General features: G+C 42.9%; 1 protein-coding gene across 3 annotated transcripts; it reads left to right on the top strand.

Annotated features, from left to right (window-relative positions):
* The first annotated feature begins 5,003 nt into the window (after nt 1-5,003).
* Nucleotides 5,004-24,704, top strand: ATP6V1C2 (ATPase H+ transporting V1 subunit C2). Of its 3 annotated transcripts, none has more exons than XM_071741900.1 (13): nt 5,004-5,341; nt 6,039-6,189; nt 7,678-7,745; nt 12,468-12,553; nt 17,208-17,302; nt 17,993-18,084; nt 20,296-20,394; nt 21,067-21,135; nt 22,051-22,143; nt 22,555-22,648; nt 22,960-23,057; nt 23,469-23,598; nt 24,238-24,704. In XM_071741900.1, exons 2-13 carry the CDS (start codon nt 6,058-6,060, stop codon nt 24,331-24,333), a joined length of 1,152 nt encoding a protein of 383 aa, XP_071598001.1. In that variant the 5' UTR covers nt 5,004-5,341; nt 6,039-6,057; the 3' UTR covers nt 24,334-24,704. The 3 variants fall into 3 exon arrangements, with proteins under 3 accessions (XP_071598001.1, XP_071598002.1, XP_071598003.1); XM_071741901.1 differs by lacking the exon at nt 5,004-5,341 and adding an exon at nt 5,561-5,872; XM_071741902.1 differs by lacking the exons at nt 5,004-5,341; nt 23,469-23,598 and having other exon boundaries at nt 5,561-6,189.
* Nucleotides 24,705-25,002: the final 298 nt, after the last annotated feature.

Genomic DNA, 25,002 nt, shown 5'->3' on the forward strand with positions numbered 1-25,002 from the left:
CAGCTCGCTTCCGGCGGGGTGCCGGGAGGCGGCCGAACCGGGCTGGGCAGTGCTCGGAGGCGAGGGCAGGGGGAGGCGGGTCTGGCCCGATCCTCGTGAGGAAGAAGCGAATCGGTCTCATAAGAAAAGCGGCGGATCCCCGATGCACATAGCGAAACAAGGCGGCAGCTGCCGGCGGCTTCCCCGGGCCTCTGTTCCGGCTGTGCCCGGGGAGCAGCCGGGGCAGGGCAGGCAGCATGGGCCGCCCTGGCGCCGCCCGGCCCCCGGCTCTCAGGCTGGGGAGGACAGACCCGGCTGGGTGAGACCCAGTGCAGAGGCCGCACCTGCTCTGCCCCGGAGAGAGGCGGCGGGGCCATCCCGGGCGGCCGCACGGGTAAATCGGGAGGGCAGGAGTTGCTTCTGCAGCCTTGGTGGGGGTAGTTTTCTCACCCCACGGCAGACCGTGTTTTCCTTATCTATGGAAAAACTGTGTGTCCACGAGTTGGGTGATCAGAACCTTGCCAGCAAACGTAAAAAAACCTGGTTTTATTGCTTTGTATCACAGCTTAAAAAAGAACAGCCATGCAACATTCTGAGCATTCCTGTTCCAGCTGCAAGAGCAACAGCAGGTGCTGATACAATGTGCATCCAATCCATGTACATCTTTAAGGAACTATGTAAATCACAAATTCTATCACAACAATGTTGAACCCCACTGAAGACGCAAACTGAAGCTCTTTCAATTAAGTCTCATGGATGAGATTCCCGGGATGATGTATTTCAACAGTGATGGTTCCAACACCATGTCTAGAAAGCACTCTTGCAACTCAGACCAGACAGTGTTAGAGCTGAGATTCACGTGAGATCAACACACCTAGACATAGATGTCCACATGGGTGCCAGATGTCTAAGCTCCATTTCAGAGAGCTAAGGCTTCGCTTGCTTAAATGCAGGTTGTCTGGTGGCATTTGAGATGCCGTATGATATTCAGGACACCTAGATGGGGCTGACACAAGACCTATGGAAAACCCATGCCCTTCAGCGTGAGCTGGAGGCCAGGCGGGATGTGCGAGGACGTCTCAAGTGGCACTGGGAGCTCTGGCAGCTCCATCTCATCCCTAGCAAATAAGGTTGATGAAGCCTAAGGAGCAATGTAGGGCAGTAGCCACTAGATGTCTTATTCGGGGTGAGCGCCATCCTATTTACACCACCGCTGGCTATAATTAGCATTTAAAGTAGAATTCACTTGTCCACACATAAAGGTCTTGTGCCATGCCGGATGAAAGGAATCCCAGACGTCCCCAGAGGGTTGGCTGACGTGACACAACGTGTAGAAGACCAGCGTCAGTCCTGGAAAAGCGTCTGAAAGCCCATGAGGATGCTTCAAGGCGTTTCAAAAGGCATTAAATAGGGTCAGGAGGACTGAACCCACAAGTGGTGTAAAACTCTGGACATTCTTGCAGGCTGGAGAATTATGTGGCTTTCTTTAGGTGAGGCTGCCCAAGGATTCCTGACCCTTTCATCCCTTCTCCAGATGCATTTAAGTGACCACAGTTAGAACAAAGGTAGAACCCAAGGCTTCTGGATGGACAGCAGGAAACAGAATTTTATTTCAATTTGCTTGAAATAGTTCTTTTTTCTTTTCGGTCTAATTCAGTTCTCAGGCAAAGTTTATAAATCTGACCGTGGCCAGCCATACACTTAAGACTTTCTGAGAAAATCAAAAGGGAAATGATAAACTAGAATGTGAACTGTTAACATTTTAGCCCAGATAACTTAAAAGCGGCCAAATCTGACTGTTACTACAGAGCATAAAAAATCAGGATCGAATAATGCAGGAAAAGCTTTGGAAAAACATTTTGCTTCCTGCATGTAATTAATCTTTGTGGTGTTTAGTAATGATAAAATTTTCATTCAAACTAATACAGGTGAGCAGGTACTGACTGCAAACAGATGTATATAGAATGCTTTCAACCAAAAGCAAATAATTTTGCTTGCTTTTCCTTCATTTTTCTACTGTCAGAATTTGCTGTGTGCATTACCTGGTGATAGACATGGTGCAGTGTTCTGAATCAACATGGTAATAAGCAAACTGAATGTAAACTTTGCTGGTTTTAATAACTAGACAGTGCTCCTTCAGTACATACATACATATGATTAGGAATTGTCTCTTATATTCACAGTGAAAATTCTGTCACATTCAGCGTATAAAAGCAATTAATCAGGAAGGTCCTGTACCTCATGGTACAGGGAGAATGAATAATCATTATTTCAGTATTCTTTAACATAATTAAGAAATAGATACACAGCTAAGGAATTGTAAGTAGTTTGCACACAAATCTGAAAAATACATAGAAAAATGTTTTCATTTAAATAATACATTATCCATTATCAAGTTATTTAAGAGTTCCTCCACTGAAGTATTTTTAACTATAATTTTAAGTATATTGCTACAACAATAATAAAACACACAGGACTAAGATAGAGGATTTAAAAGATTCTTTCTAAGCAGAGGGAAAAAACCACATTACCAAAAGACTTAACAGATAATGCACATAATAGATGTACAGATAACTTTACAGAGAACTGCAGAGCTCTGTAGTTGCTGTTTTGCAAGCCACATAACCTTTCCTATCTGCATCAATATCATAATTGTCCAGACAATTAATTTTGGTTGCCTGTCAGAGAAATTTGTGTTGGGAGGTACTTCAAGTAGGATATTTCCATGCTCTTGAAGACTGGAGACAGTTTTGCTCCTTGATGTGACATCTGAGGAAGAACTCAAACAGAGAGAGAGGCAAAGTCAGGGGACAGTTCTTGGCATTGAGAGAGAAAAAAGACACATGATGGTCACGAGGGAATTAGACAGCTCTGAGATCACATAGCACAACACACAGTACCAGCCAGGGAGATGGAAGGGGACCATGAGCTGCAGTAGCTGCTTTCCCACCAGAGATTCAGCACACTCTCCATGTCCCATGGCATGTGGTGCAGCATGCTCCTTCCCTCCTCCATATAAACTGCTGATTCATCCATCCTAAAAAACAGTATAGTGGGTAAAAAAAAAAAACAAAAAAAACCCCTAAAAAGTCACAGTTAAACCAGAAAATGTGATAATAGAAAGCAGTCAATAGGATATTGCATAGCCATTAATGTCCGTTTTTTCTATTAAAACAGCAAGTTAAATAGCAAAATATTTTCCACTTTAATAAAGGTAACCAAGGCAAACAACAATTCCATATGAAAAAATAAGAAACAGAAAAATTAGATAGCTGCAATGAAAGCTTTAGGAAGCAAATAACAAATGTTGTAGAATCCAGAAATCCAATGACCCTTCAGCTTAGGTTTTACTTTATTCACTGTAATATCCATGCATAGAGAAGCATCCCCAACAGCAAGTGCCACTGCAGCAACACTTTTCTTCTGTTAACACTAGTGTCAACTGGCACAATTCCAAATTTAAGAAGCTTATGAGAATGTAACATTCCTAAAATTAGTCATGTGAAGCATTTCCATGGCTTGAGACTGCAACAAGAATCCAGTGAGAAGTGAACTTTGTTTTAGGGGGGAAAGAACTTACTTAGGTGGTAAGGTTTGCTCTACCTTCAGACCACTGAAGGTGGGTAGAAATATACATACTCAAACATTAGCTAATTCTGTTTTCATTATTAAACTGTACAGTAAAAAGAAATTTAAGAAAGTAAAATTGACAGTCATTACTATTTCTGTGAATGCTGTCACATACATTGTTATCTTGGAATTTCTGCAAAACTTCAAGAAAGTCCTTTGTTGTGCCCTAGGGGACATCATGATTGAAAGGAATTAGGATAGTTGTAGTTATGAGCCCTGGATGTTTAAATAGCCCACAAAGGTAAAAGAATAAACCAAAATAAGCAAGGAAAAAACCCAAATCCAACAACATCAACAAAAAACCAACAAACAAACAAAAACCCAAACAAAACAAAACAAACCCACAGAGTGGTTATTTCAGCTACAAATCTTCCCAGTGTCTTTCTGGAGAGCTTCTGGTACAGTCTCTCCACCTCCACACACATATTGCTTTTTTACATATCACTAAAAATGTTAAAAGAGAAGCAAAGGAAAATTAATCCTTGGCTAAACTAAAGAGCCTATAAATTTAGAGTCTAGGACCTTGCCCTGTACATCAGCTACCCAAAGCCTGATTTAAACGGAGTAGTCTAAGTTCAAGAATATGATTCAGGATGTCTCCCATCAGCTGCTTCTACCTAGTGCTAGAGATAATTAAACCCACCAGGGGCCTTCATTTACAGTTCTTGGTGTCAAGAGCTCTGCTTTGGTGCATGACCCCAGCAACTCAAACCTTCTCAGTTTAGGACAGATGACGTGGAAAACCGAGAGCATCCTGCTCTTTAATTTCTTGTGGGGTTTCATTTGTGGTTGATACACAGAACTATGAGCAAAAAAATGCACAGTCCTTTGAAGAAAATAAAGTACCAATATTAGGAGAGGTTGAACAAGTGCTGTATGGTAGTCTAGTGGAAATGAGAGCTGGGTGCATCATGTACTCTCTATGGAGGGGTTAAATTTCCACTTGCAGAGATGCTGATCAAAGGAAGAAACTGGAAGTGCTTAGACTTTTGTCTCCTTTAGGGCATGTCTGGTTTAGGATCTGCAGACTATTCCTCCACATGAGCTCCACAAAAGCTCCAAGTATCTTAAGCAAACTTAGAGCAATGTAAGGCAAACTCATAATAAAGGCTAAAAGCCACAGCTATATTCCATTAAAGAAATAGCAGTACCAGGGCAGGAAGCATCACTACCTCGCAGTCTCCTGAAGAACATGAGCATTCATTAAATAAAGCACCCGGGGAAGTCTCAGAAACAACAGTTTCCTAAAAGTTTCTTTATTCCCAAACCTTCAGACTTGCTAAAGACAGTCAATGTTTCATGAAAACAAATGGCCTCTACATTATTTCTGAGAATTTAAAACGGAAAGACAGCAGAAAGCTGGGAAGCTTCAGGAGTTGGAGCTGTTACCGGCTTATTAAGGGTTTGCCTCATTTTCCCTGCCCCGGGAAGGACCCTCCATCCCCTTCGCGTCCCTTCGGGCGGGTCCGGGAGCTGCCCCGGCCCTGCCCCGCTCCGCCCTGGCCCTGCCCGTTCCGGCCCCGGGCACCGCGGCGGGCAGGCGGGCAGCAGCGGGGCGGCGGGCAGCTCGGGGTAAGGCACCGCGGGCAGCATCACCCCCCGCACCCCCGGGCTGCGCATCCCGGCGTGTACCGAGGAGCAGCCCCGCACCTCCCCCCCGGAGCACCCCCGGGGACGGCGGAGGAAGGACCGGACCTGGGCAGCGGGCGGGCAGCCGGAGACTCCTCGGAGGGTTGGTGGGAGACAAGTGTCAGATCTTCCCTGTCCCCTGCCACTGGGAAGCTCCGGGAAGAGATCTCCGTGATCTCTTCAGGAGATCTCTTTGGGGTTTCTGCTTCTCTCTGTCCTACCCTCAGCGGTTCGGGTTACTGCGGTGCGGTTCTCCTCCGTGGATTCTCGCGACTGTCCCACCTTTGTTGTTCTGCTGATACCGGCTCTGTGCACCGTGACTTGCCTTACCAGTGGCACCTTTTGCAGCCTGCGTGTTCAGCAGAGGTCTTTTTACATCTTGCTTTCACTTTTACCTGCAAGTGTCCGAAAATTTGAGAGGTGATGTTTATCAAACAGAAATCCTTAATTACGCTTTGCTGGTTTACTGAAGTTCCCAGACTCCACAGGAGACTGGATTTCCAGTGCAAGGGGAATGGAACATGCTGGGAGGGAAAAGGGGAGGAGGCAGCTTCAGCTCTTCATTAAGAAACTGGATAGAACAACCCTGAAAGAGGAGGAACTGCCACACTTTTTCCCTGACATTCTGGAGAAGGTCATGTTCCATTTCAGCCTGAGACACAGGACTGACTCACTGTCCTTGTGTTTCTGAAAAAAAAAAATCATCCATCTCTTCTAACATTTCCTGTTCTTCTGGAAAATCCCATTTTGTGTGGTGATATTTCAGCCACTTACCTGCTTTGTGTTTCTACTGTGACCAGGAGTGAAGGGAAATCTTAGATGATGTCGGAGTTCTGGCTAATTTCTGCCCCTGGAGATAAAACAAATCTGCAGGCATGGGAGAGAATCAACACGGTGACATCTAAATCCAACCTGTCCAGCAACAGCAAATTCCATATTCCAGACTTAAAGGTAAAAAAGGAGAGGGTTTGGATATGGGTGATAGAGCAGCATTAGCCAAGACTTTTGGGATAAATGTGGGATTTAACTTCTGGGATAATACACAGAGAGTGAAAGAAAATTGCAGTCAGGGAATGCATTGTGTTCAGTAAACTGAAAATTGATAAGGAACCAAAGAAGTCATTGTGCTTGAAGCTGACTTTCACACTGGAAGCATATATGTATAAGGAGTGAAAATGATGAGTTAAATAACTAATTAATTTCATTTGATGTACTGTTTGCATCTAGTCATGAAAGTCTTGCAGCATTGTATATCTTTGCTTGTTAATACAACAAGAATAGTTAAGTATCTTGAACTGTGCCAGTAAGACTGCTGATAAAGAGAACAGTGCTATAGGTGCACATTACCCCTTGGGAAATGGATGTATGTGTGGATTCAGCTACATTACCAGCCTCCTATCACCTTATGAATAGGAAGAGTATTAATCAATGATTTAAAAAAAAAAATCTTTGCACTGTTTCATCCTTATTTTGTAAGATCTGCACCTTATTTTTATTTTGCTTGTGGCTATGTAAAATACAAATATGCTGCATTAAAGTCAACGGAATTACCACAGATGTGGAACTTGGTTCCTTGGGGAGTTGTCATCACCCATCACTTAAAAAATCTACACTCTGTGCATCCAGGGTCTGCTATAATCCAAAAAAGACTGTTAACAGCTGTAGCTGTTATTTTGCATAAGTATTCAAGCAAAAGGGGATCATGGCCTGTTCTCAAAGAATAACCTACTAAATGTTTACACAAGTGTTTCAGACTAAAAATACTGCTTTTTGCATATGTACCTTAGATTTCTGGATTTTACAATGTATGGGCCTTACTCAGCTGTTGTTGGTTCAAGTCCATTAATGTCAAGGGAAATAAAGCATTTGAAGTGCCTGAAGATGTAACCAGTCCATATTCTGCTAATTCTTCCATGAAAAAATTGTTTCTTCCCTTTCATCTTGACCCACCATAATGCCAAGCTGTCAACATTACCAGAAAAAGCTTGGCAATGTATTGCAATTCCATGAACATAAGACTATGACTGTGACAGTCATGCAGAAAGCAGATGTTGGTGTTGAGGAAATGGCTCAGTGAGAGGCTTTGTCTTTGGTAATAAGAAGGAATGCAAACAGAGACCCCCTTTTGAATAAGTGCTGCTTCCCTTGCTTCTCTCAATACATCAGATTTATTTGTATGTATATTGTGTGCACTTCTAGTCACTATTTCATCATGTAAAAGACCAGTCTGTGCTCCTTGATGATACAGGAATAAAAACAGGGAGGGAGAAGCTGATGTGTAATCATGAGACTACACATACATTTTTTCCTTTATTGGAAAAAGATCTAGATCTTGGAAAAAGGAATTGCTCCTCTTTTCCACTAAGTGAATAAGATTCTGCCAACAGAAGCTTTAGACAGACTTGTGCATCTTTCACCTACTTCTTCTCTTTTGCACAGGTGGGGACACTGGATGCTCTTGTTGGTCTGTCAGATGAGTTGGGAAAACTTGATAGCTTTGCTGAAAGGTAAAATAGATCTTATTTACTACCTACAAATGAGACACAGACATTGTTTTTATGGGATGAAATGTCCTTGTGTTCACCTCAGTCTGAATCAGTTCAGTCTAGACTACAACTGGACTAAAGTGGATAGGCTTTCTTTAACCCTTGTGTTGATTGTCATGGAGACAATGCAAAGAAAGGACCACTCCTTTAAATTTGGATTAATTAAGTCAGTGGTAGTTTTTTTTCTGCAGAGCAATCTGTTAGAGTGCCAGTGTTAGAAAAACTATTTCTCAAAGGGAACTTCTAAAAAAGATTTTTTTTTTTAAAGGATATCATCCTTCTCCATTCAGAAACCTAAATTAGTAAAACAACATTTGGAGAATATGGAGCTCTCCCTTATTATTTTCTAAGAATTCTTTTCTTGAGCCTTCTATCCCTTTCCAGCCAGATACATGAGTTCTAAGGAATAAGTTCTTCTGAGTGAAATCTGGAGCTCTCCCTCTCAGACTTTTAAAATCCTTGAGAATCAGAATATGGACTAGTATCAAATCTACTTAGGATAAAACTCACATGATCTCCTTGCTGATCATTTCTCAGTTTGCCTTTTGGGTCAAACTGGCCTGGATGTACAAAGGATAATATAATTCAGCAAACTGAAAAAAATGCCAGGCTGTAAGATAATTCATGGCACAAAGTAGACTTTGTTGTCGAGGCAATGACCGAAAAGTATTTGCTTGTTTAAATATGCATGATACTTTCATACATTTTGTCTGGTGGTTGCAAAAGCATACAGGAACACTGATACAAGCTGTTTACATCCATGCTAGCTAGTCTGGGTAAAAGTAAGTCTGCTAGAATACCTTTCTCCTTAGGATATTTTTTTTTTTTTACTTTACTAGTATTACAACAGGTCTGTATTGGGATGGTTACATTTGGTCACTCTGGGGAACATACAATGTTGATCTTAGAATTACTTTTTCAGGATTTTTAGCAAGAAAGAGCAATGTAATAATTAATTCATCAAGAAAACTTTTCCATTATAACCCTCTCCATCTGGTGGGGAAAACTGCTCCAAATTCTTTGTAAGCATGTTCAGACCTCTGATTATTGAGTTTTCATGCTTAATGAAGCAGTAATGAGCAAATTTAGGAGAGACAGTGCCAGTACCTGCTCTCTATTCTAATGAAGATGCCTCTGCTGAAGGCAGCAGGTGGCCAAGCAGCTGGGCAATTCGGTTTTGATGGCTGTCAAAAAATCACTCAGACCTGATATTCAGAAGACCTTCACTAATTTCCAGCTTTGTGAAGAATTAGCACTTCTGAAAAGCCATCTGTAGCATCCACATGAGGTTGTGGAGGATAGTTTTAAGTGAAATGCCAGTACAAACCTCCTAGGCTCCCTGTCCTTTCTGTTACCATTGTCTTGACAACATGTTCAGGCTGAATGCCACTTTACTCCACTAATTGTCCCTTTAATGCCAGTAATGACTCTTGGCACTGAGCAAAGAGGTCAGTGAGGCCTCTCTACTGTAACCTGCTGAGGCCAGGACTCTTTCCACTTGTCTTGTGGGCCTAGCCAGGTTGGTTGTCAAGAAGGATTTAGAAATAAGAAAAATGTATGAAAAATCTGTTAAAAAAGAAGAAAAATGCATTAGAGGAATAGCTGAAAACAATCAACACAGATCAAGTCCCACCAGGGTATCCAAAAGCCCTTTTCATTAAATAAATGCTCAGGGTTTAATGTCTAAATTGTGATTCAGGGGTTAAAATGCCAAGCACTCACACTTTGTGTAAGCAAATGGCATCAGAGGGTTAGGAGGCTGTTCAGATGACCTGGTCATTCAGTTCCTGCTCCTCTGGAACAGCTGCCTGCTGAAGTGTTGCTAGATAAACACAAGTGCCAGTAAAGCCAGGCAGCACAAACCTGTCAGCGCTGCCTCCTGCCAGGACAGCAGAGTGGGGGCAAGAGTTTGCAGGATCTATTGTTTCCCCATACTTTTATTATTTATTTACACAGGGAGGTGGAGTGTTTTTCCATGTCACCCTGTGGTAGCATGGAGCTCTCTCAAGCTGATGATCCCCTCACTTTTACAGGGGGACTCTCCCAAGTCCTCAGCTGGCTGGCAGAGCATTCTGCAGTGGTCTCAGATTGCAGGGCTTCTCTTCCGTGCAGTATTTTGGAGCCCTATCTGGTAGCACTCTTTATGACATCATATTACATAGTATTATTTAAAGTGTTGCAGGTTTTTGTTTTGTTTGGCTTTTTTGTTTGTTTGTTTGAGTTTTTTGTTTGGTTGGATTGTTTGGTTTGTTCTTAAAGTAATGACATCACAGAATTTTCAGAAACAAAATAGGAGTCTTCCAAGCCATAATAATAGAGTAAATGGAATTATTCTCTTAGCAGGTTCTTATTACTACTTCTCAAGGAAATTTAGCTGAAACCCTCTCCTTTCATAATGCATCATTTGAGCATGATATTTGCTCAGGGTGGGATTAATGTCATCTAGAGGCAGATGTTTAAGGGTTGGATGTAAAATCTGCTTGCTATTGGATGTTTGGGTGTTTAATTTCTCTGATTCTGCTTGCCGTGGACACCAGCAGTGCGTGCTCTGCCTTTGCATGGGGAATGTATTGGATGAGAGAATCCTGCCTGCATTTCACAGGATGCAAGGCATGGAGACAAAGGCAGGACTGGAGAACATTGCTCTGCCCCACGGCACACATCCTGCCTGCCAGCCCTTGGGATGTGTGGGCTTGAAGGGAGTCAAGTCTCACATGAACAGCTGAGAGTGTTGAGTGGATGAAAATACCTACCTGTCCCATCATCTGTACCTTTGGAGAGGGAGCAGGGCTCACTGTCTCCCAGCTGCCAGGTTAACTCCCAGCTCCACTCAACTGTAACAAAGGCAGCTCAGGCCCCTTGGAGAAGCTACTGGTTTATACACTTTCCTGTTGCCAGCTTTCTCCAGAAATGTTCAGCTGGCATCAGGTTCCTAAGTGGCTGCAGCCAGGTGATGGAAAACTGCACAGCCCTAGGAGGGCTGTGAACTAGAGCACAATGGTGTAGATTTCTCCTACAGGTGCTCTGAGCTGCATCTGTCCAGGGTCAGAGAAGAATGGTTTGGGTTGGATAGGGCCTTTAAAGATCAGCAAGTCCAGACCCTCTGCCATGGGCAGGCACTGGACCAGGTTTCTGAAAGCCTCATCCAACCTGTCCTGTATTGTTTCCAGAGACAGGGCATCTACCAATTCTCTGGGCAACCTATTCCACTGTCCCACCACCCCCAATATTAAGAATTTCTTCCTTATGTCCAATCTAAATCTACCCTCTTTCAGTTTAAAACAGTTGCCCCTGTTGTTCTGTCAGTACAGGCACTGGTGAAAGGTTTCTCTCCATCTTTCTTATAAGCCTCCATTATATATTGAAATACTTCAACAAGGTCTTTTCTACTCAAGGTTGAGGTACTCCAAATAGCATGAATTCTGAATATACCATTAATAGCAGCGTTGGCAATCTCAATTTTTTTCTCTCCCTCACGTGACTGTAAAACCTTTCCAAACCTGAGTTTCTTCACAGGAACGGAGATAGAGGGAATGTTTACCTCCATGAAATACCGCTTTTAAGTGGCCTGTATATCTGCTTTGTAGCATATCAAAGAAAATCCTTCTCTCTGATGCTCTTATAGTAGCTGCCTGAGGTCCCTTTCTTGAACTCTGGTAGACCACAGGATGACACAAGACAGTTTATCCAAACAGTGGAGGTGGCCCTTTCAGTCTCCAGCTCATATGCAGATGTAGCAGTCTCCCCTCTGTAAGGACGGAAAGGGAGAAGAAGCCTGTCACTATGCTCCACTTCATGTCTCTGCCAGTTTCATGATCAGGCAATTACTTTTTAGCTGTTGCATTTTTTTATAAGGTGTAATCAGCCTGGAACAGTTAGGGAACTGAAGGCCAGGTTCTGCGAATACTTGGTACAGAGGGATGCCAGAACAACCAGAAAAACTCTTGGTCTGTAAGAAGCAGGTACTTAGAATAGGGCCAGGGGGATCTTCTGCTAGAGGGATTTGAACCCGTTTTTTAGAATAAGTAAAAAGTAAGTAATTGTGTGGAGACAATGCTCTTCAGGAGAGGCTCTGTTCAGTTCACTGCTCTGAATCAGACACAAGGAGGTTTGGGATCTAGGTCTCCCACACCTTAAAGGAGTGTTTTGTGCACCATCCTAAAGAGAAGAGTTCCATAAGGAAGAGGAATAAGAAGGAAATTCTCACTGACAACCAAGAGAATATTGTTCTTTTCCCCTGGGTATGTTGTAAGAACCTTACCTCTGCAAAACCTATAAGGGTTTATTCAGCCTCCCATGTAAGAGATTTTAAGCCAGTGTTAGTCTGTATGTGGCCTCTTGTTCCTCCATTACCTTTAGGGTTTTAAACATGGGTTTCTTGCCATCTGGTTTCTGCTATGAGTGTCACAAGCACACAGAAGACTGAATCTTGATCTTTTGCTAGTCTAGAGTACTGGGGAGATGATATTACCTATGTGTTTGTGGAGATCAGTATGTTTAGAAATGAGGTATTTAGTTCTGTAATATGCCATAGATTGCTTATCAACATTTGAATTGCGAATTAACCTGCCTTGCTTAAGAAGTGTTTTGTTTGGGTATCTCCATGTTTATCAGATCATTGTAGAAACTGTTATATATTAATTTTGTGTCTTCACTAACAAAGCTTATCTTGTTGCACCTAAGCGTAATAAAGAAAATAGCCCAGTACATAGGAGAAGTTATGGAGGACTCAAAAGATAAAGTCCAGGAAAATCTTCTGGCCAATGGAGGTAGGTGCTATAAATGTGGATATTTTAATTCATTGTTGCTGCATGTATTTGCTTCAGAATGCAAACACGTAGAATTGAGACACATTAGAAAGGACAACCATCAGAAAATTTTTTTAGGAACACATTTAGCAGGCTCCCATTTTTCTCACAGTTAGCAGGAGCTTTATTCAGCATCCACTTTGCTTCCAGGACAGTGTTCAGCATCTGTTACTGAACTGGTTTCTAACACCAGAGCTGAGGAACAAAGAGGAAAGCAGGAGACATCCTTCATCACTCCTAAATATATCTAGCACCTTTCTGTGCCCTGTATGGTCTTGATTTCTCACAGGCAGCTAAATCTCATTCCGTATGGCTGCATGACATCTCTCAGTGATCTGTTAGTGATTTGCCTTCCCTCCTGCAGTGCTGTGATTGATCATCTTGTTAACTGTGGGTTTCTGACTTCACAAGTGGATGTGTGAGGCAACAGGTCCAAAACACGGAGTCAGGGCTGGAGGTTGTGCCAGGGGCTGACAGGACATGCAATGCTACTCCTGTTAGGAGGAGATGCCCTCCAGTGAAGTCCTGCCCTGAGTGGCAGTGGTTGTGTAGCAGAGAAGAGAGACAGTGATGGCAGGGGCACTTCTGACATGCCAGAGCTCCCGGGGAGCCCCCTGCAGCATCTCCAAGTAGTCAATATGGTGGTTTTATAACCTCCATGAACTTATTTCCTCCCTTTATTTTCCAGTATGATACTTAAGGCCCTAAAGGGAGTCTGTGTAAAGGACAAAATTAAATTTAGGAACTAATGGCTCCTAGATTTCTGTGTGTTTTGTTAGACCCTAAGTGTATTTCAGAGCAAATTTCTCTCTGACGATCTTGGAAAAGTAGAGCAAAGTTTGATGTGTTACAGGCTTGTAGACTGACACTATTAACAGTCATATAAATTAACAGTCATATAACTTAAAAGTGCACACTCCCATCAGCCTTTGACTCTTTGCAGTGTTGTCCTTCAGATCTGTCCGTGTGAAGGATGGGGAGGAAGTTCCTTTGGAAATGTCATTCTTGCATGAAATAGGACTGATTTTTTAGGAGAGCAACCACTTGACAAATACATTAATCCCACTTATTATGTTTCAGGGCTAAAGGATAAAATGAAATGTCTAAAAAGTATGTTGAGGATTGGTGATTGCAGTGTTGTCACAAGCATGCATTTTTGTGTGTTAGTGCTAGAGGCAAGTCTTGTTCTGGTTGTAGAGATACAGTGATCAGGTTACGATGGATTTCTCAAGTAACAACCTCGTAGCTTGATCACGATATCCCTATGACTTGAGAAACAACAGGTTTAACTTATTTCCTTTGTTTCCTCTGTTTGTGCCATTTCAATTTCCTGTCAGCTCTGCATGTGTTGTAATAGAAAGATGTGGAAATTACTTCTATGTGTTACTGATTTTTGTCCTCTGTCTGGAGTTGGTAGTCCAAACAAATAATATTAAACTAAGACATTAACCTGTCCAAGATTATTGCCTGCATCTTAAAAAATTGAGTCAGCGTTAGTATGTGAGGATCCCCCTAGTAAGTTATTCTTCATAAGCAGCACCAACTTCAATGTACAAATTCTTTGTCCTCCCCTTTCTGGTTAGCAAAAGGACCCTAAAGTTGAATACTTCCTCAATGTCATGAAATCAGAAACAGAATTATATGACACACCATCTTGCTGCATGGTCCTGTTTCAGGCTCTTTAGACCATCCCATCTCAAATTTTGGTTTTAGCATACAAGCTTTCTGATTTTATCTCAGTTGTATATATTGCTGACAGCAGTTTTGTCCAGGAACGGATGAATATGGTGGCTGTGTGTCTAACAAGTGTTTGGTTAGATTTATGTGAAGAAAAATGCAAAGTACTAGAAACTACAGCACTTTTAGTGAAGAGAACACACACACTACTTTCCAGTGGCAAAATCCAGAAGCAGACACGTGGAGATGTCTTACACAAGGGAAATGTGTTTTTGTAATAAAGAGAATTCTAGTATATCATAACAGCAGGAAAAGCTTTTTTTATTATGACAGAATAAAAAATGTGAAATGTAGGTAAAACTTTTCTTCAAAGATCCAGACCAAATTCTCTTCCATTTATAGTCATGTTAAACCCAAATCAATTTTAAAATTTGTTAAGTGGTGGATTAACTCCGTTCTTTTTCATGAGCTCAAGCCAAGGCAAAATGGGGAACATTAAAATTTTGAGGATATAAGTGTTCTGGAGGGCAAGTATTTAACATTACCTCTAAGAGCTGGGAGACTAAATCAGAGTTATTAGAGATTCAGGCTGTGGGGTTCCTGAGCAGCTGTGAGCACGTTGGGGTAGGAAGAAGCATCTCTCCTGGATAGGCAGCTATGTACAGTCTTTTAGAAGTGACTTGATTAATAAGGAGTGGCATTCCAGGAGAAACGGGGTGCTTAGTCTGCTTGGCATTTTAAGTTCAGTTCTGCTGATGTGTTCATCAGTGGTTTGTGCCATCCCCAAGATCAGGCTGCCTGCCTGAACTGCAGCAGCAGCAGCAGCAGGCACTGCTCAGGAGTGAGCCTGGGAAGTGGGCTGAGAGTTCCTGCTGTGCTTAACTGCCTAACATTTGAATTCTGCTGAGATTCAAGGAATGCCAGGATAGAAAGGGCAGGTGTAGGCCTTCAGGGAACTTTCATATCTCCTCAGCTGTAAATAAGAGAGTCCCTGTTTTTAAAGAGCCAGTGAACACGCTGTTTCTTCACACAGCTCAGTAATACCATTCTCTTTGCAGATCTCATTCCTGTTAAATTTAGCAAATCCTAAGCAAGAAAGCTTGGAAGAGAGGCAGCAGGATAAAATCCTTGCATGTACTGAAAGGGCACCATGAATTTTATTGTTCAAGTATTTTTAACCTCCCTGCTTTCACCCCCAGAGACCATGAGCAAGCACTGCCCTAGAACTGCTCATGCAGGAGCTGTGTGATAGCTCTGCGTGCCTACTGCAGTTGTGCCCCATTCCCACACCCTCCTTGTGCAGCAGAATTTGCTGATTCCTGATCAGACCTTAGCAGGAAGGGCTGAATCTTTGCCTCGTGACTCCTGTCATACATTGGATATCAGGGAGGTTTACACAGCTGTGGTTTTAGAAAGACAGGGAGTACACTGTCATGCCAGTGCTCTCTGCCTCTGAGGCAGTTTGCCCTTTGTTAAGAAGCCTGTTTCCTCCTAACACAAGACTTTCCATGCTTGGGAAATCTAATAGGGTAAACTGACTCTGTTATAGGGTGAGAGAAGCCCATGGAAAGGAGAGCACTCTGCTGCCAAGGGTATTCTGTATCACACCAGACAGGTAGTAGTACCCTCAGCCTACTGAGGGTAGCATGGCAATTACACAACTTTTCACATTCCTTCTCATGCATTTCAGTTCATTAAGTTTTTCCCACACCCTGGAAGACCAGCCCACAAGAAATTATACTCAAACTTCACTCTGAGGCTGAATTAACTCTCTGGTCAAAGCAGCAACATCCAACCTGGCCCTGAACACCGCCAGGGAGGGGGCATCCACAGATTCTCTGGGCAACCAGTTCCAGAGTTTTACCACCCTTGTACTGAAGTTCTTCCTAAGATCCAGTTTAAATCTATTCTCCTTCAGTTTAAAACCATTTCCCCTTGTCTTATGGTTAGACACTCTTATGAAAAGTCCCTGTTCAGCCTTTCTGTAGGTTCCCTTCAGGTATTGGAAGGCAGCTGAAAGGTACCCCCAGAGTCTTCTGTTCTTCAGGCTAAACAATCCCAGCTCTCTCCTTGTAGCAGAGGTGCTCCACCCTCCTGGATCATCTTTGTGGCCCTCCTCTGGACTTATTCCATCAGATCTATGGTCTCCTTGTGGTGGGGATGGCAGAACAGGATGCAGTGTTTGAGGAAGGGTCTCACACAAGCAGAACAGAGGAGGAGAATCACTTCTCTTGATCTGCTGGCCATGCAGTTGGCCTTCTGAGCTGGACGAGCACATTGCCAGCTCGTGTTGAGCTTCTTGTCATTTAGAACTCCCAAGTCCTTCTCCTCAGGGAAAGGGCAGAGCAGGGCCACAGGCATCACTGAGGTGGGAGCTCTGTGTGCAAAGCCAGTGAGGAATTCCCCATCACACCTGAACTGGTTGGATTTCTATTGAGCATATGACTGAATCACTGAGACAGTAACATCTTTGCTCAAACTCTCAACAACCCTGCTTGTCCTGGGCCAGTATTTTTCTGATGTTAAGTTCAGGCATGTTGCAATAATCAATATGGAGGTTATGTGATGTTGTTTCTGCTGTAAAGAATGTCTGCACATTGCTGTGTCCTGCTGATACAGCTAATGCTACAGTAATTGTTGTACTATACTGTTAGGTGTAATGTAGAAAAGGTCTCTGGTTCAGCTTCTAAGTTTGGGGATGTCTAGAAGGGTGATTAGACTGGGTGTACAATCTGTGTAGATTTGGTCTTGGTCAGATTTCTATGAAGATTTCTATGGGGTGGGCCTCTGGTTCATCTCCCTTCTCTGATCTTAATCAAAGTTATGCCTCAGGGACTAGAAGTTTTTCTGGAACAAATTTATGCTGGGAACTACTACTCAAACTTTGACCTGCCATCTGGTAAGCTGCCTGTTTTAATGTATCTCTTTGCATTTGCAGTTGACCTAATTAGCTACCTGACACGGTTTGAGTGGGACATGGCCAAATATCCTATAAAGCAGCCATTGAAGAACATATCAGAAGCATTAGCAAAGGTAAATTGTACTCCAAATTTTAGAAGATGCCAGCATGGGGAAGCATGTCTCTTGGCAGGTTTTGGTCCCTCCTCTCATGGCAGTCAGTGAGAGCTTTGCCTTTGATTTGGGCAGAAACAGGCTTAGAAACACACAGATTTTCTCTACTGAGGCATTATTTTAATTTCTACTGTAATAATAGTGACACATATATTTAAAGTCAGCCAGTCTGTAAGTACATGGCTCTCTGTCAGATTTACTAGAGTACATTGATGTGCTTTCTGCACTTCAATCACCTTCATTGTAACATTTTGTTGTTTTGATATACTGCCATAGTATTTTCCTTTTCTTTGGGTTCTTTTGTGAGTTTGTTGGCCAGACATTAAATTAAATGCATTGCAGGCTGGGTGAATTATTTACACAGTCTGTCCATTCAGGCAGGCATGATGTGTTGTTCAACATAGGTAATAAATGAAACTATGAGCTTTCTCCTTAGATGTGGCTATAACAGAGGCACCAACAGCTGACTGAGTCCTGCCTTCTGGGGAGGCTTTGCTAAAGGGGAATTCTGACATGGGGTCCCTCTGGGCCAGAATCAGGTGGCTTTACAAGGGGCTGACAGGTGTGTCCTTTTGTTAAGGTGCAAGAGGTAGTGGAGGGGGGGTAACATCTGAAGCACTGAGATGACTTCATATTTTTGCTTTGTTTTAGCAAGTGACTCAAATAGAAGCAGACCTAAAGACCCGATCAGCTGCATACAACAATATTAAAGGAAATTTGGAAAACCTGGAGAAAAAAACTGTGTAAGTATATCATGTGCCTGTTCATGTCAGCATGGCTGAGCTGAGGACAGTGCATACTCACACCCACTGCTGTGTGTTCTGGTGTGAACAATTCTTCCTGGCTTTGGAGCATGCTGAGCATCTACAGACCCAGCACAAACTAGTGGGAGGGGAGCTGGTGTGATCAGAATGTCTCAGAATTGGCTTGGGGAGACTGCAGTTCCTAATGGGATTTTACTTGGGAAGGAGTCAAAACCAAATGCACTGTATTGTTCTGATGAGATTTCAGGTAGTCAGAAATTAGATCAGCTGGGTCAACTAGTGGATTCCTTTGCAAGACAGAAGTGTTCCTGTGGGAGCTCTGCAAATGCTTTTCAGAAAGTCAGCTTTACAGTATTCCAGGCAAAGGTATCTATTCTCTTTTCATTCTGTGCCTGCCTCACCAGCATCTATGTATTACCAGTATCCCACTCTAATTTTAGTTTGTTTCATTCTGTCAGTCCATGTGATGATCTTTCAGGGCTTCCTAAATGTTCTCTCTCCTCTCTGCAATTGCTTACAGTCCTTATCTATGTCAGAGTTGACATCTGGATTTTCTCCAGGGTACCACTGGGGACAATAGTAAATTCCAGTAAGGAGTAAATTTAGAGCAACTTAGATAATGCTGTGCAAGCCCTCACCCAACACCCACACTCATACGTGCCAGTCTCCTGCTGGGGCCCCTTGCTCTGGGAACAGGACACTGGTCCTCACCTTCCTGCACTGCAGCCAGGCTGGCCTAGAAACCAGCCCTTACCCAAGGAAGATACTCACAGGGGCTCAAACCAAACCACAGGGCTGCTGGAATTCTGTTCTGAATCCGGAGCTAAAATGAGCATGCCTGGCACCAACTCTGAACTGCACCAGAAACCACAGAAATAAATAATTCCAGGGGGTAGTTCAGAATGACTTTGTCAAGAAAGTGCTGCTTCTCATGAAGCTCTGCTTGACGTGAGGATTGCAGTGCCCAAGGGTCTGCAGAGCCATATGGCATTTTCATCTCCCCCTCTCTCTGATGAGTTCCTGTGTCCAAGCCAACACCAATGACCTGTTCTTCCAGCTCAGCATAGTCAGTGTTACTCACATGTCCCAGGCCACATGCATGTGGATAATCATGGGAGGGAGGGACAAGAGGACATTAGCTCCCATTTCTCTTTTCTTGGCATTGTTCATTTTCCCAGCCCATTCCTGCAGCATCTCTCGAGCTTCTACATCAGCTTTAAGCACCTGGAGAGATGCAATGTGGGGAATGTGAGCAATGCTGGGCTTCTAGCAAGGCAATAAGGAAGATCAGAGACCTTGTGGTCGAAGCCTATCTTGCTCTCACAGTCACATCCACCTTTAAATGCTGGTATCTCTGGTGTCTATCAGTGCCAGATAGCTTGGGCTGAACAAACATTTCAGATGTTAATTGACACTACATTAAAATATAAACTGGCACAGTGAACCTCAGACCAAAACCTACTGGTTCTTCTTCACTCCTGCCCCGTGACAGGGAGGGTGGCTGCTTTCTTCCCATTCACACCTAGAGCCTGACACTCGTGCCCAGCCAGCCCAGGCCATCCACTGCCTCTGGATGCAGCACTGCTGGGATTTAATGTGGTCAAGTGGCTTATGCTCTGAAGAGACCTTGTCCTGCAGGTTCCTCTTCACTTGAGACTGCTGCTCCCACTATTCTTAAGCAGGAGGGGTTTCTGTGTGCTTTTCCACATCAGTTGGGCCATGCTGGGTGTCTTTGATGGCTTAGGTCCATACTGACATTTTTCACTCTGATTAAAGTGTGGTCACACAGGCAGCTCAGCTGGCAGCCTGAGACAGCAGATGCCTTCCACAAGATGCAGCAAGGATTGGGAGTGGGGTAGTAACTTCAGGCACTAGCTGTAAAAACAAGCAATTTTTTTACACCATTACTGTTGAAACAATAGCAGCAGAATGGTGTAATTTCATGAAGAGAAAGGGTGTAACCTAGCCTAGTGCTACTCACCAATATTCTGCCAATAGTATTAATCTCTTCCTTGTACTTTTTAGTTGCAGTATAAATAACTAAATGGCTGTTTCAGAAGTACAGATAAGTCCTTTAGCCACATCCTTCCTTCCCTTCTACACTATTAGCAGCTATACCCACAGCACAATACCTCCAGTGTGGTGCTGCTAGGTTCCTGCTAATGTTATTTTTTGTCTTCTTCACTGCAGGGGGAATTTGCTGACTCGAACCTTAGCCGACATTGTTCATAAAGAAGACTTTGTTCTGAATTCTGAGTATCTTATCACACTGCTCGTCGTGGTGCCAAAGTAAGGCAATAGTGCATGCACACATGCTCACTGTGGCATTCAGTTTCAGGTCTAAGTGCCAGGTCCAGGCCATACTGGGTCAGGTTGGGGCAACTTACGAGCACCATGTCTGGGACATGAGAGGAGCTGTTAGCAAAGAGAAAAAGAATGGTTTCTGCCAAGGGTGGTGCTGGCACAAAAGAAAGAGACAAAGACTGAGATGAACTTGGAGCAGAGCAAAAATAAATGGGGTGGAGGTTTCTAACTGTTACAGTGGGTTGTCAAACCAGAAACAGTAAGAATTAAAAAAAAAAAAAAAATTGCCATGTTTGCAGCGTAGAACCTGATCAGCTCTGGGATTGCACGTAGCAGATGTACCACACCAAACCCTGGGTCAGGGGCAGCCTGTGGGTCCTGAAGTGGCAGCCTCAAAGTATGTGCCAAAACCAATGTTCTTCCCACTGTCAGTTTCCTGCTCTGGGCCTTTCCTCATGTCATAACCCAAGGCTGCAGCACTGAGGGAAACATTTCCTTGGCTGGTGACGAGAGGCTTAATGTATCTTATCACATAATGCAGCGAAAAGAGCTCCAAGCTTTCTACCTAAGCCATTAGCTTAATTAACTACATTTATCAACACATTTGCTTTCTAGTATATACTATTTATTGTGTTTTGACTTGTGTGTTGCTCAAAGGTCAAGCTACATGCAGTGGCAGAAGACCTATGAATCCCTCTCCGATATGGTAGTGCCTCGCTCCACCAAGTAAGTGAAATCCCAAATTAAGGTCCTGTTTTGTTTCAGAGATCCCTGGCATAGTTCAGTCCCTCAAATTGCTGTAGTCTGGAAGGAATAATTTATCTAATGCATAGGTTCCATGTTAATATATAGATTTGCCCAATCTCATTCTCAGTTGAAATTAAAAAATTACTTTACTGACGGGACATGCATATGAAAGGAAACCAAAATAATTACTGGGGTTTTTTACAATTAGCTGTTGTTCCCTTTTTCAGTAATCTAATTCTTTCTATTTTCAATGAAGGCCTTTGTTTTTTGTGTCAAGACAAACAATTTGTTGCAGTAATCCAGGCATGTGTCAGACATATGCAATTTATGAAAGCAGTTTTCTACAAAGATCAAATGCTATCATTGCATCTTCAGTTGCTTCCTGATGTAGAATAAGATCATTCAGTGTACTGTCATTTGCATCAGCAAATGCCATATTACATTATCCTTTCACCTGAAGGAAAAAATCCTTCCAAGAATTAAATTAAATATTAAATATTCCACTGCTCAGCTCTTGCAAACCATGAGGTCCAATCAAGGGCACAAGAGATGACAGTGCTGTTATGTGAAATGGAAGAAGCATAAGGCACAGAGGTAGAAATCTACTGCCTGTCTCAAAACCACAAGTGCATGGAAGATGGGGAAATGCTAACCAGGAAACAAAGAAATCAGGCAGACAGAATGTGTGTGTATTGCAATTGGTTTAGGAACTTAGCTCATGGGAGTTTTACACTGGTGTGGCTGGTGCTAGTAAAGTCTTTGTTCCCTATTTCAGTCACAGCAGTTCTTGAAAAGTTCAGTATGGTAAATGAAAAAGAACTGCAAAAGAAGAATGTAAAGAAAACATGAGGGATTTGCCATGTCAAATCACAGCAGTGAACTTCCCTCCCACAGAATGATTACTGAGGATGCAGAGGGAGGACTCTTCACTGTGACCCTATTTAGGAAAGTGATGGATGACTTCAAGGCTAAAGCCAGGGAGAACAGGTAAGCAGCACTGATTGCCAGCCAGGCCAGGCTAGCAAACAGATGATGAGGATAAGGTGAGGATTCTTTTGTGTGTAGTACAGCTGAATCCATCACTGCTTTTTAGGAATTCTTTACTGTTTGGGCTGGTGCTGGCCCTAAAGCCACTGTGACGAGAGGGTGGGAAGGAGCTGTGGCAGCAGACACAGCAACCCTGTTTATGCACCAAACTACAGATCCTGGAGTTACCCTTCCTGCTGTCATGAGATTAACAGCAGGAAGCTTGCTTTCTGAGGGTGACTTCAGCAGTTAAAATGGCTGGCAACTTTGAAACATCCTGTACCTGCTTCTTCAGAAGTAAAAGAAATGATCAGGATCGGCACACTTATTGCTTGGACTGTGGCTGTGAGAGTAAATGTCATTCACTTACAGGTTCATGGTTCGAGAATTTTATTTTGATGAGAAGGAACTGAAATGTGAAAAGGAAGAGCTGATGAAATTAGCATCTGATAAGAAACAGCAATATGTAAGTAGCCCATCAAGTTGATGGCCCCATATATTGACAGCTTTTGCTACCGATTTTCCTAAGCACCTCTCTCTGAGAGATGGCTTTATGGTTCCAACAGATGCCTACGAGCTCCATTTAGACCAGAAAATGGAGACACAGAATAGATAACACAGTTTGTCCAAGCTTGGGTTTCTGGTAAACTGTGAGCCTCTAACAGCATGCCTGAGAATTACCTCAGCAGCCCATGATGGCTTCAGGGGTGGTACCATGGAGCTGCTTCACTGCTTCACAGTGAGGGGGTCACAGTGCTGTTGTTTCTCTTCTCACAGGGCCCATTACTGCGCTGGCTGAAAGTGAACTTCAGTGAAGCATTTGTGGCTTGGATTCATGTGAAAGCCTTGAGAGTTTTTGTTGAATCTGTCCTGAGGTAAGTGGGTAAACACACAGTGCCAGCAGAGGTTCCTGGAGCTGTCAATACAGCTCTCTTCCTCGGGCAGTTCCTTCCTGGGAGGGAACATCCCTTATACGCCACACTCCAGAAGCTCACACTAGACAATGCACATGACCACAAAGAAGGTGACATAAAACCTGGTTGATCAAAACCAGCTTCTTTGTGGGCACTAACAGGGAAGCAGAAAACACAAATACACTATTTAGTTGACTTTGGGCTTAAAAAAGAAAGCGCTTTTAGGTAAGGAGGCAGCACACCCCCACTGAGATGGTACAGGAAGTGCAGAACCAGCTCAAGTGCCAGGAGACTGAACAGGCAGGTGTGCAGGAGTGGAAAGGTGTGCCCCCTCCCAGGAAGAGATGATTGTGTATGTTGCTGTGTTTCAAGGTATGGCCTCCCAGTGAATTTCCAAGCAATGCTACTGCAGCCGAATAAGAAATCTGTAAAACGCCTGAGAGATGTCCTGAACACAGTCTTCAAACACCTGGATGAAGTGGCAGCAGCAAGTATCATGGAGGTATTTGGAACATGACTGCATGTGCTGGCTCAGCTTAGGCACATCACCACTCTCACCCTCCAGGGGGCTGGAGCAGACAGCTCCTCACACCTTGCAATGCCAGAAGCACTCATTCTAGATAAAAAGGTTGAAGTCTTTAATATAAGCATACAATACAAGAAAGAATTCACAACTAAATGCTAGGACTGTGACACCTCTGTCCCCTGTAAAAGGGTGTCTGTCATTGACTAAATTCCTCTACCTAGGACTCAAGCAAGCAGATACTTGCTTTCTCCATCACCGTGTCTTGAGTGCACAAACCACTAAACATTAAAACAGCCCCAAACCAGCAAATGTAAGATTCCCAGTGCATTCAGGGAGAAGACAGAAATTAGTTGCTCTGCAGGTGAAGCTCACAAGAATCACACAAGGTCATAAACTTCCAACAGCCAAGCATGAATTCTCAATGTTATATACATTGGGCAGCCTGAAAACACCAAGCAAACACCAGATTCTCAGTGGTGAATTCTCTTATCTTAAGCACAAGAAATACAAAATTCCATTCCACCTGTGGAAGAGGAACACAAAAGTAATCCACCATAGCTGGGAACCCTGCAAGCTTGTTTACTGGCACTAAAATTTTACTATTTCCTTTTGCAGCCTGGCATGGACATCCCTGGCTTACAGCTGAGTAATCAAGAATATTATCCTTACGTCTACTTCAAGATTGACCTCAGCCTTCTTGACTGCAGTTAAAAATAAAACCAAAATCTTAAAGCTTGATTTATTAATTTTAAAGACCCTAATGTTACAGTAAAACAATCTTTAGGTGCTGCAAGTAAAATTTAAAAGCAGATGCTGTAGCAGGATAATTAAGCAAGATCTTCCTACCACTTCCAGTAATTTTTACAGTGACTTCATAGTTTTACAAAAACATACTTCAGAGGCAGGAGGTACTATGGTAGTATTTATTTTTTTTTTTTTTTTGTATGTTACAAAGACTGATTATCTATTGGACTTGAAAGAAAGCAATTTAAAGTGTGGTGGTTAATGGATCCTAATAGATGTGTACAGTCCTGTTTTTCTAACAAAGCAAACTTAATAAAGTAGAAAGCATCAGAGCAAAATCCAAAGTCATGGGGTTTTTTTTGTTTGTTTGTTTGTTTTTTTTTTTTTATAATTTAAAAAAATAATGAAAAAGCTTAAAAAGACAGACCCTTAAAATCACTGGAATTTAGGAGTAGTTGGGACTAGAAGTCATACTACACTAAGTTTAGCACTTGCTACACTTCAGATAGAACAGTTCCAATAGATGTCATCTGCTGGGATGACTCCTGCCCCAAATCAGCAGTCAGGTTACTGTTGGCTACCAGTGGCTCTTACACTGCCTTCCATAGAGATGAGGTATGGGCAAGTCTCTAACAC

The sequence above is a fragment of the Heliangelus exortis genome, chromosome 3, assembly GCF_036169615.1.
Source record: "Heliangelus exortis chromosome 3, bHelExo1.hap1, whole genome shotgun sequence".
NCBI lineage: Eukaryota > Metazoa > Chordata > Aves > Apodiformes > Trochilidae > Heliangelus > Heliangelus exortis.

Coding starts and splice junctions, on each gene's coding strand:
- ATP6V1C2 (XM_071741900.1), top strand. CDS start 6,058: ATGATGTCGGAGTTCTGGCTAATTTCTGCCCCTGGAGATAAAACAAAT. Junction 20,395..21,066: donor CTGCTCGTCGTGGTGCCAAA/GTAAGGCAATAG, acceptor TGTTGCTCAAAG/GTCAAGCTACATGCAGTGGC. Junction 23,599..24,237: donor CAGCAGCAAGTATCATGGAG/GTATTTGGAACA, acceptor TTCCTTTTGCAG/CCTGGCATGGACATCCCTGG.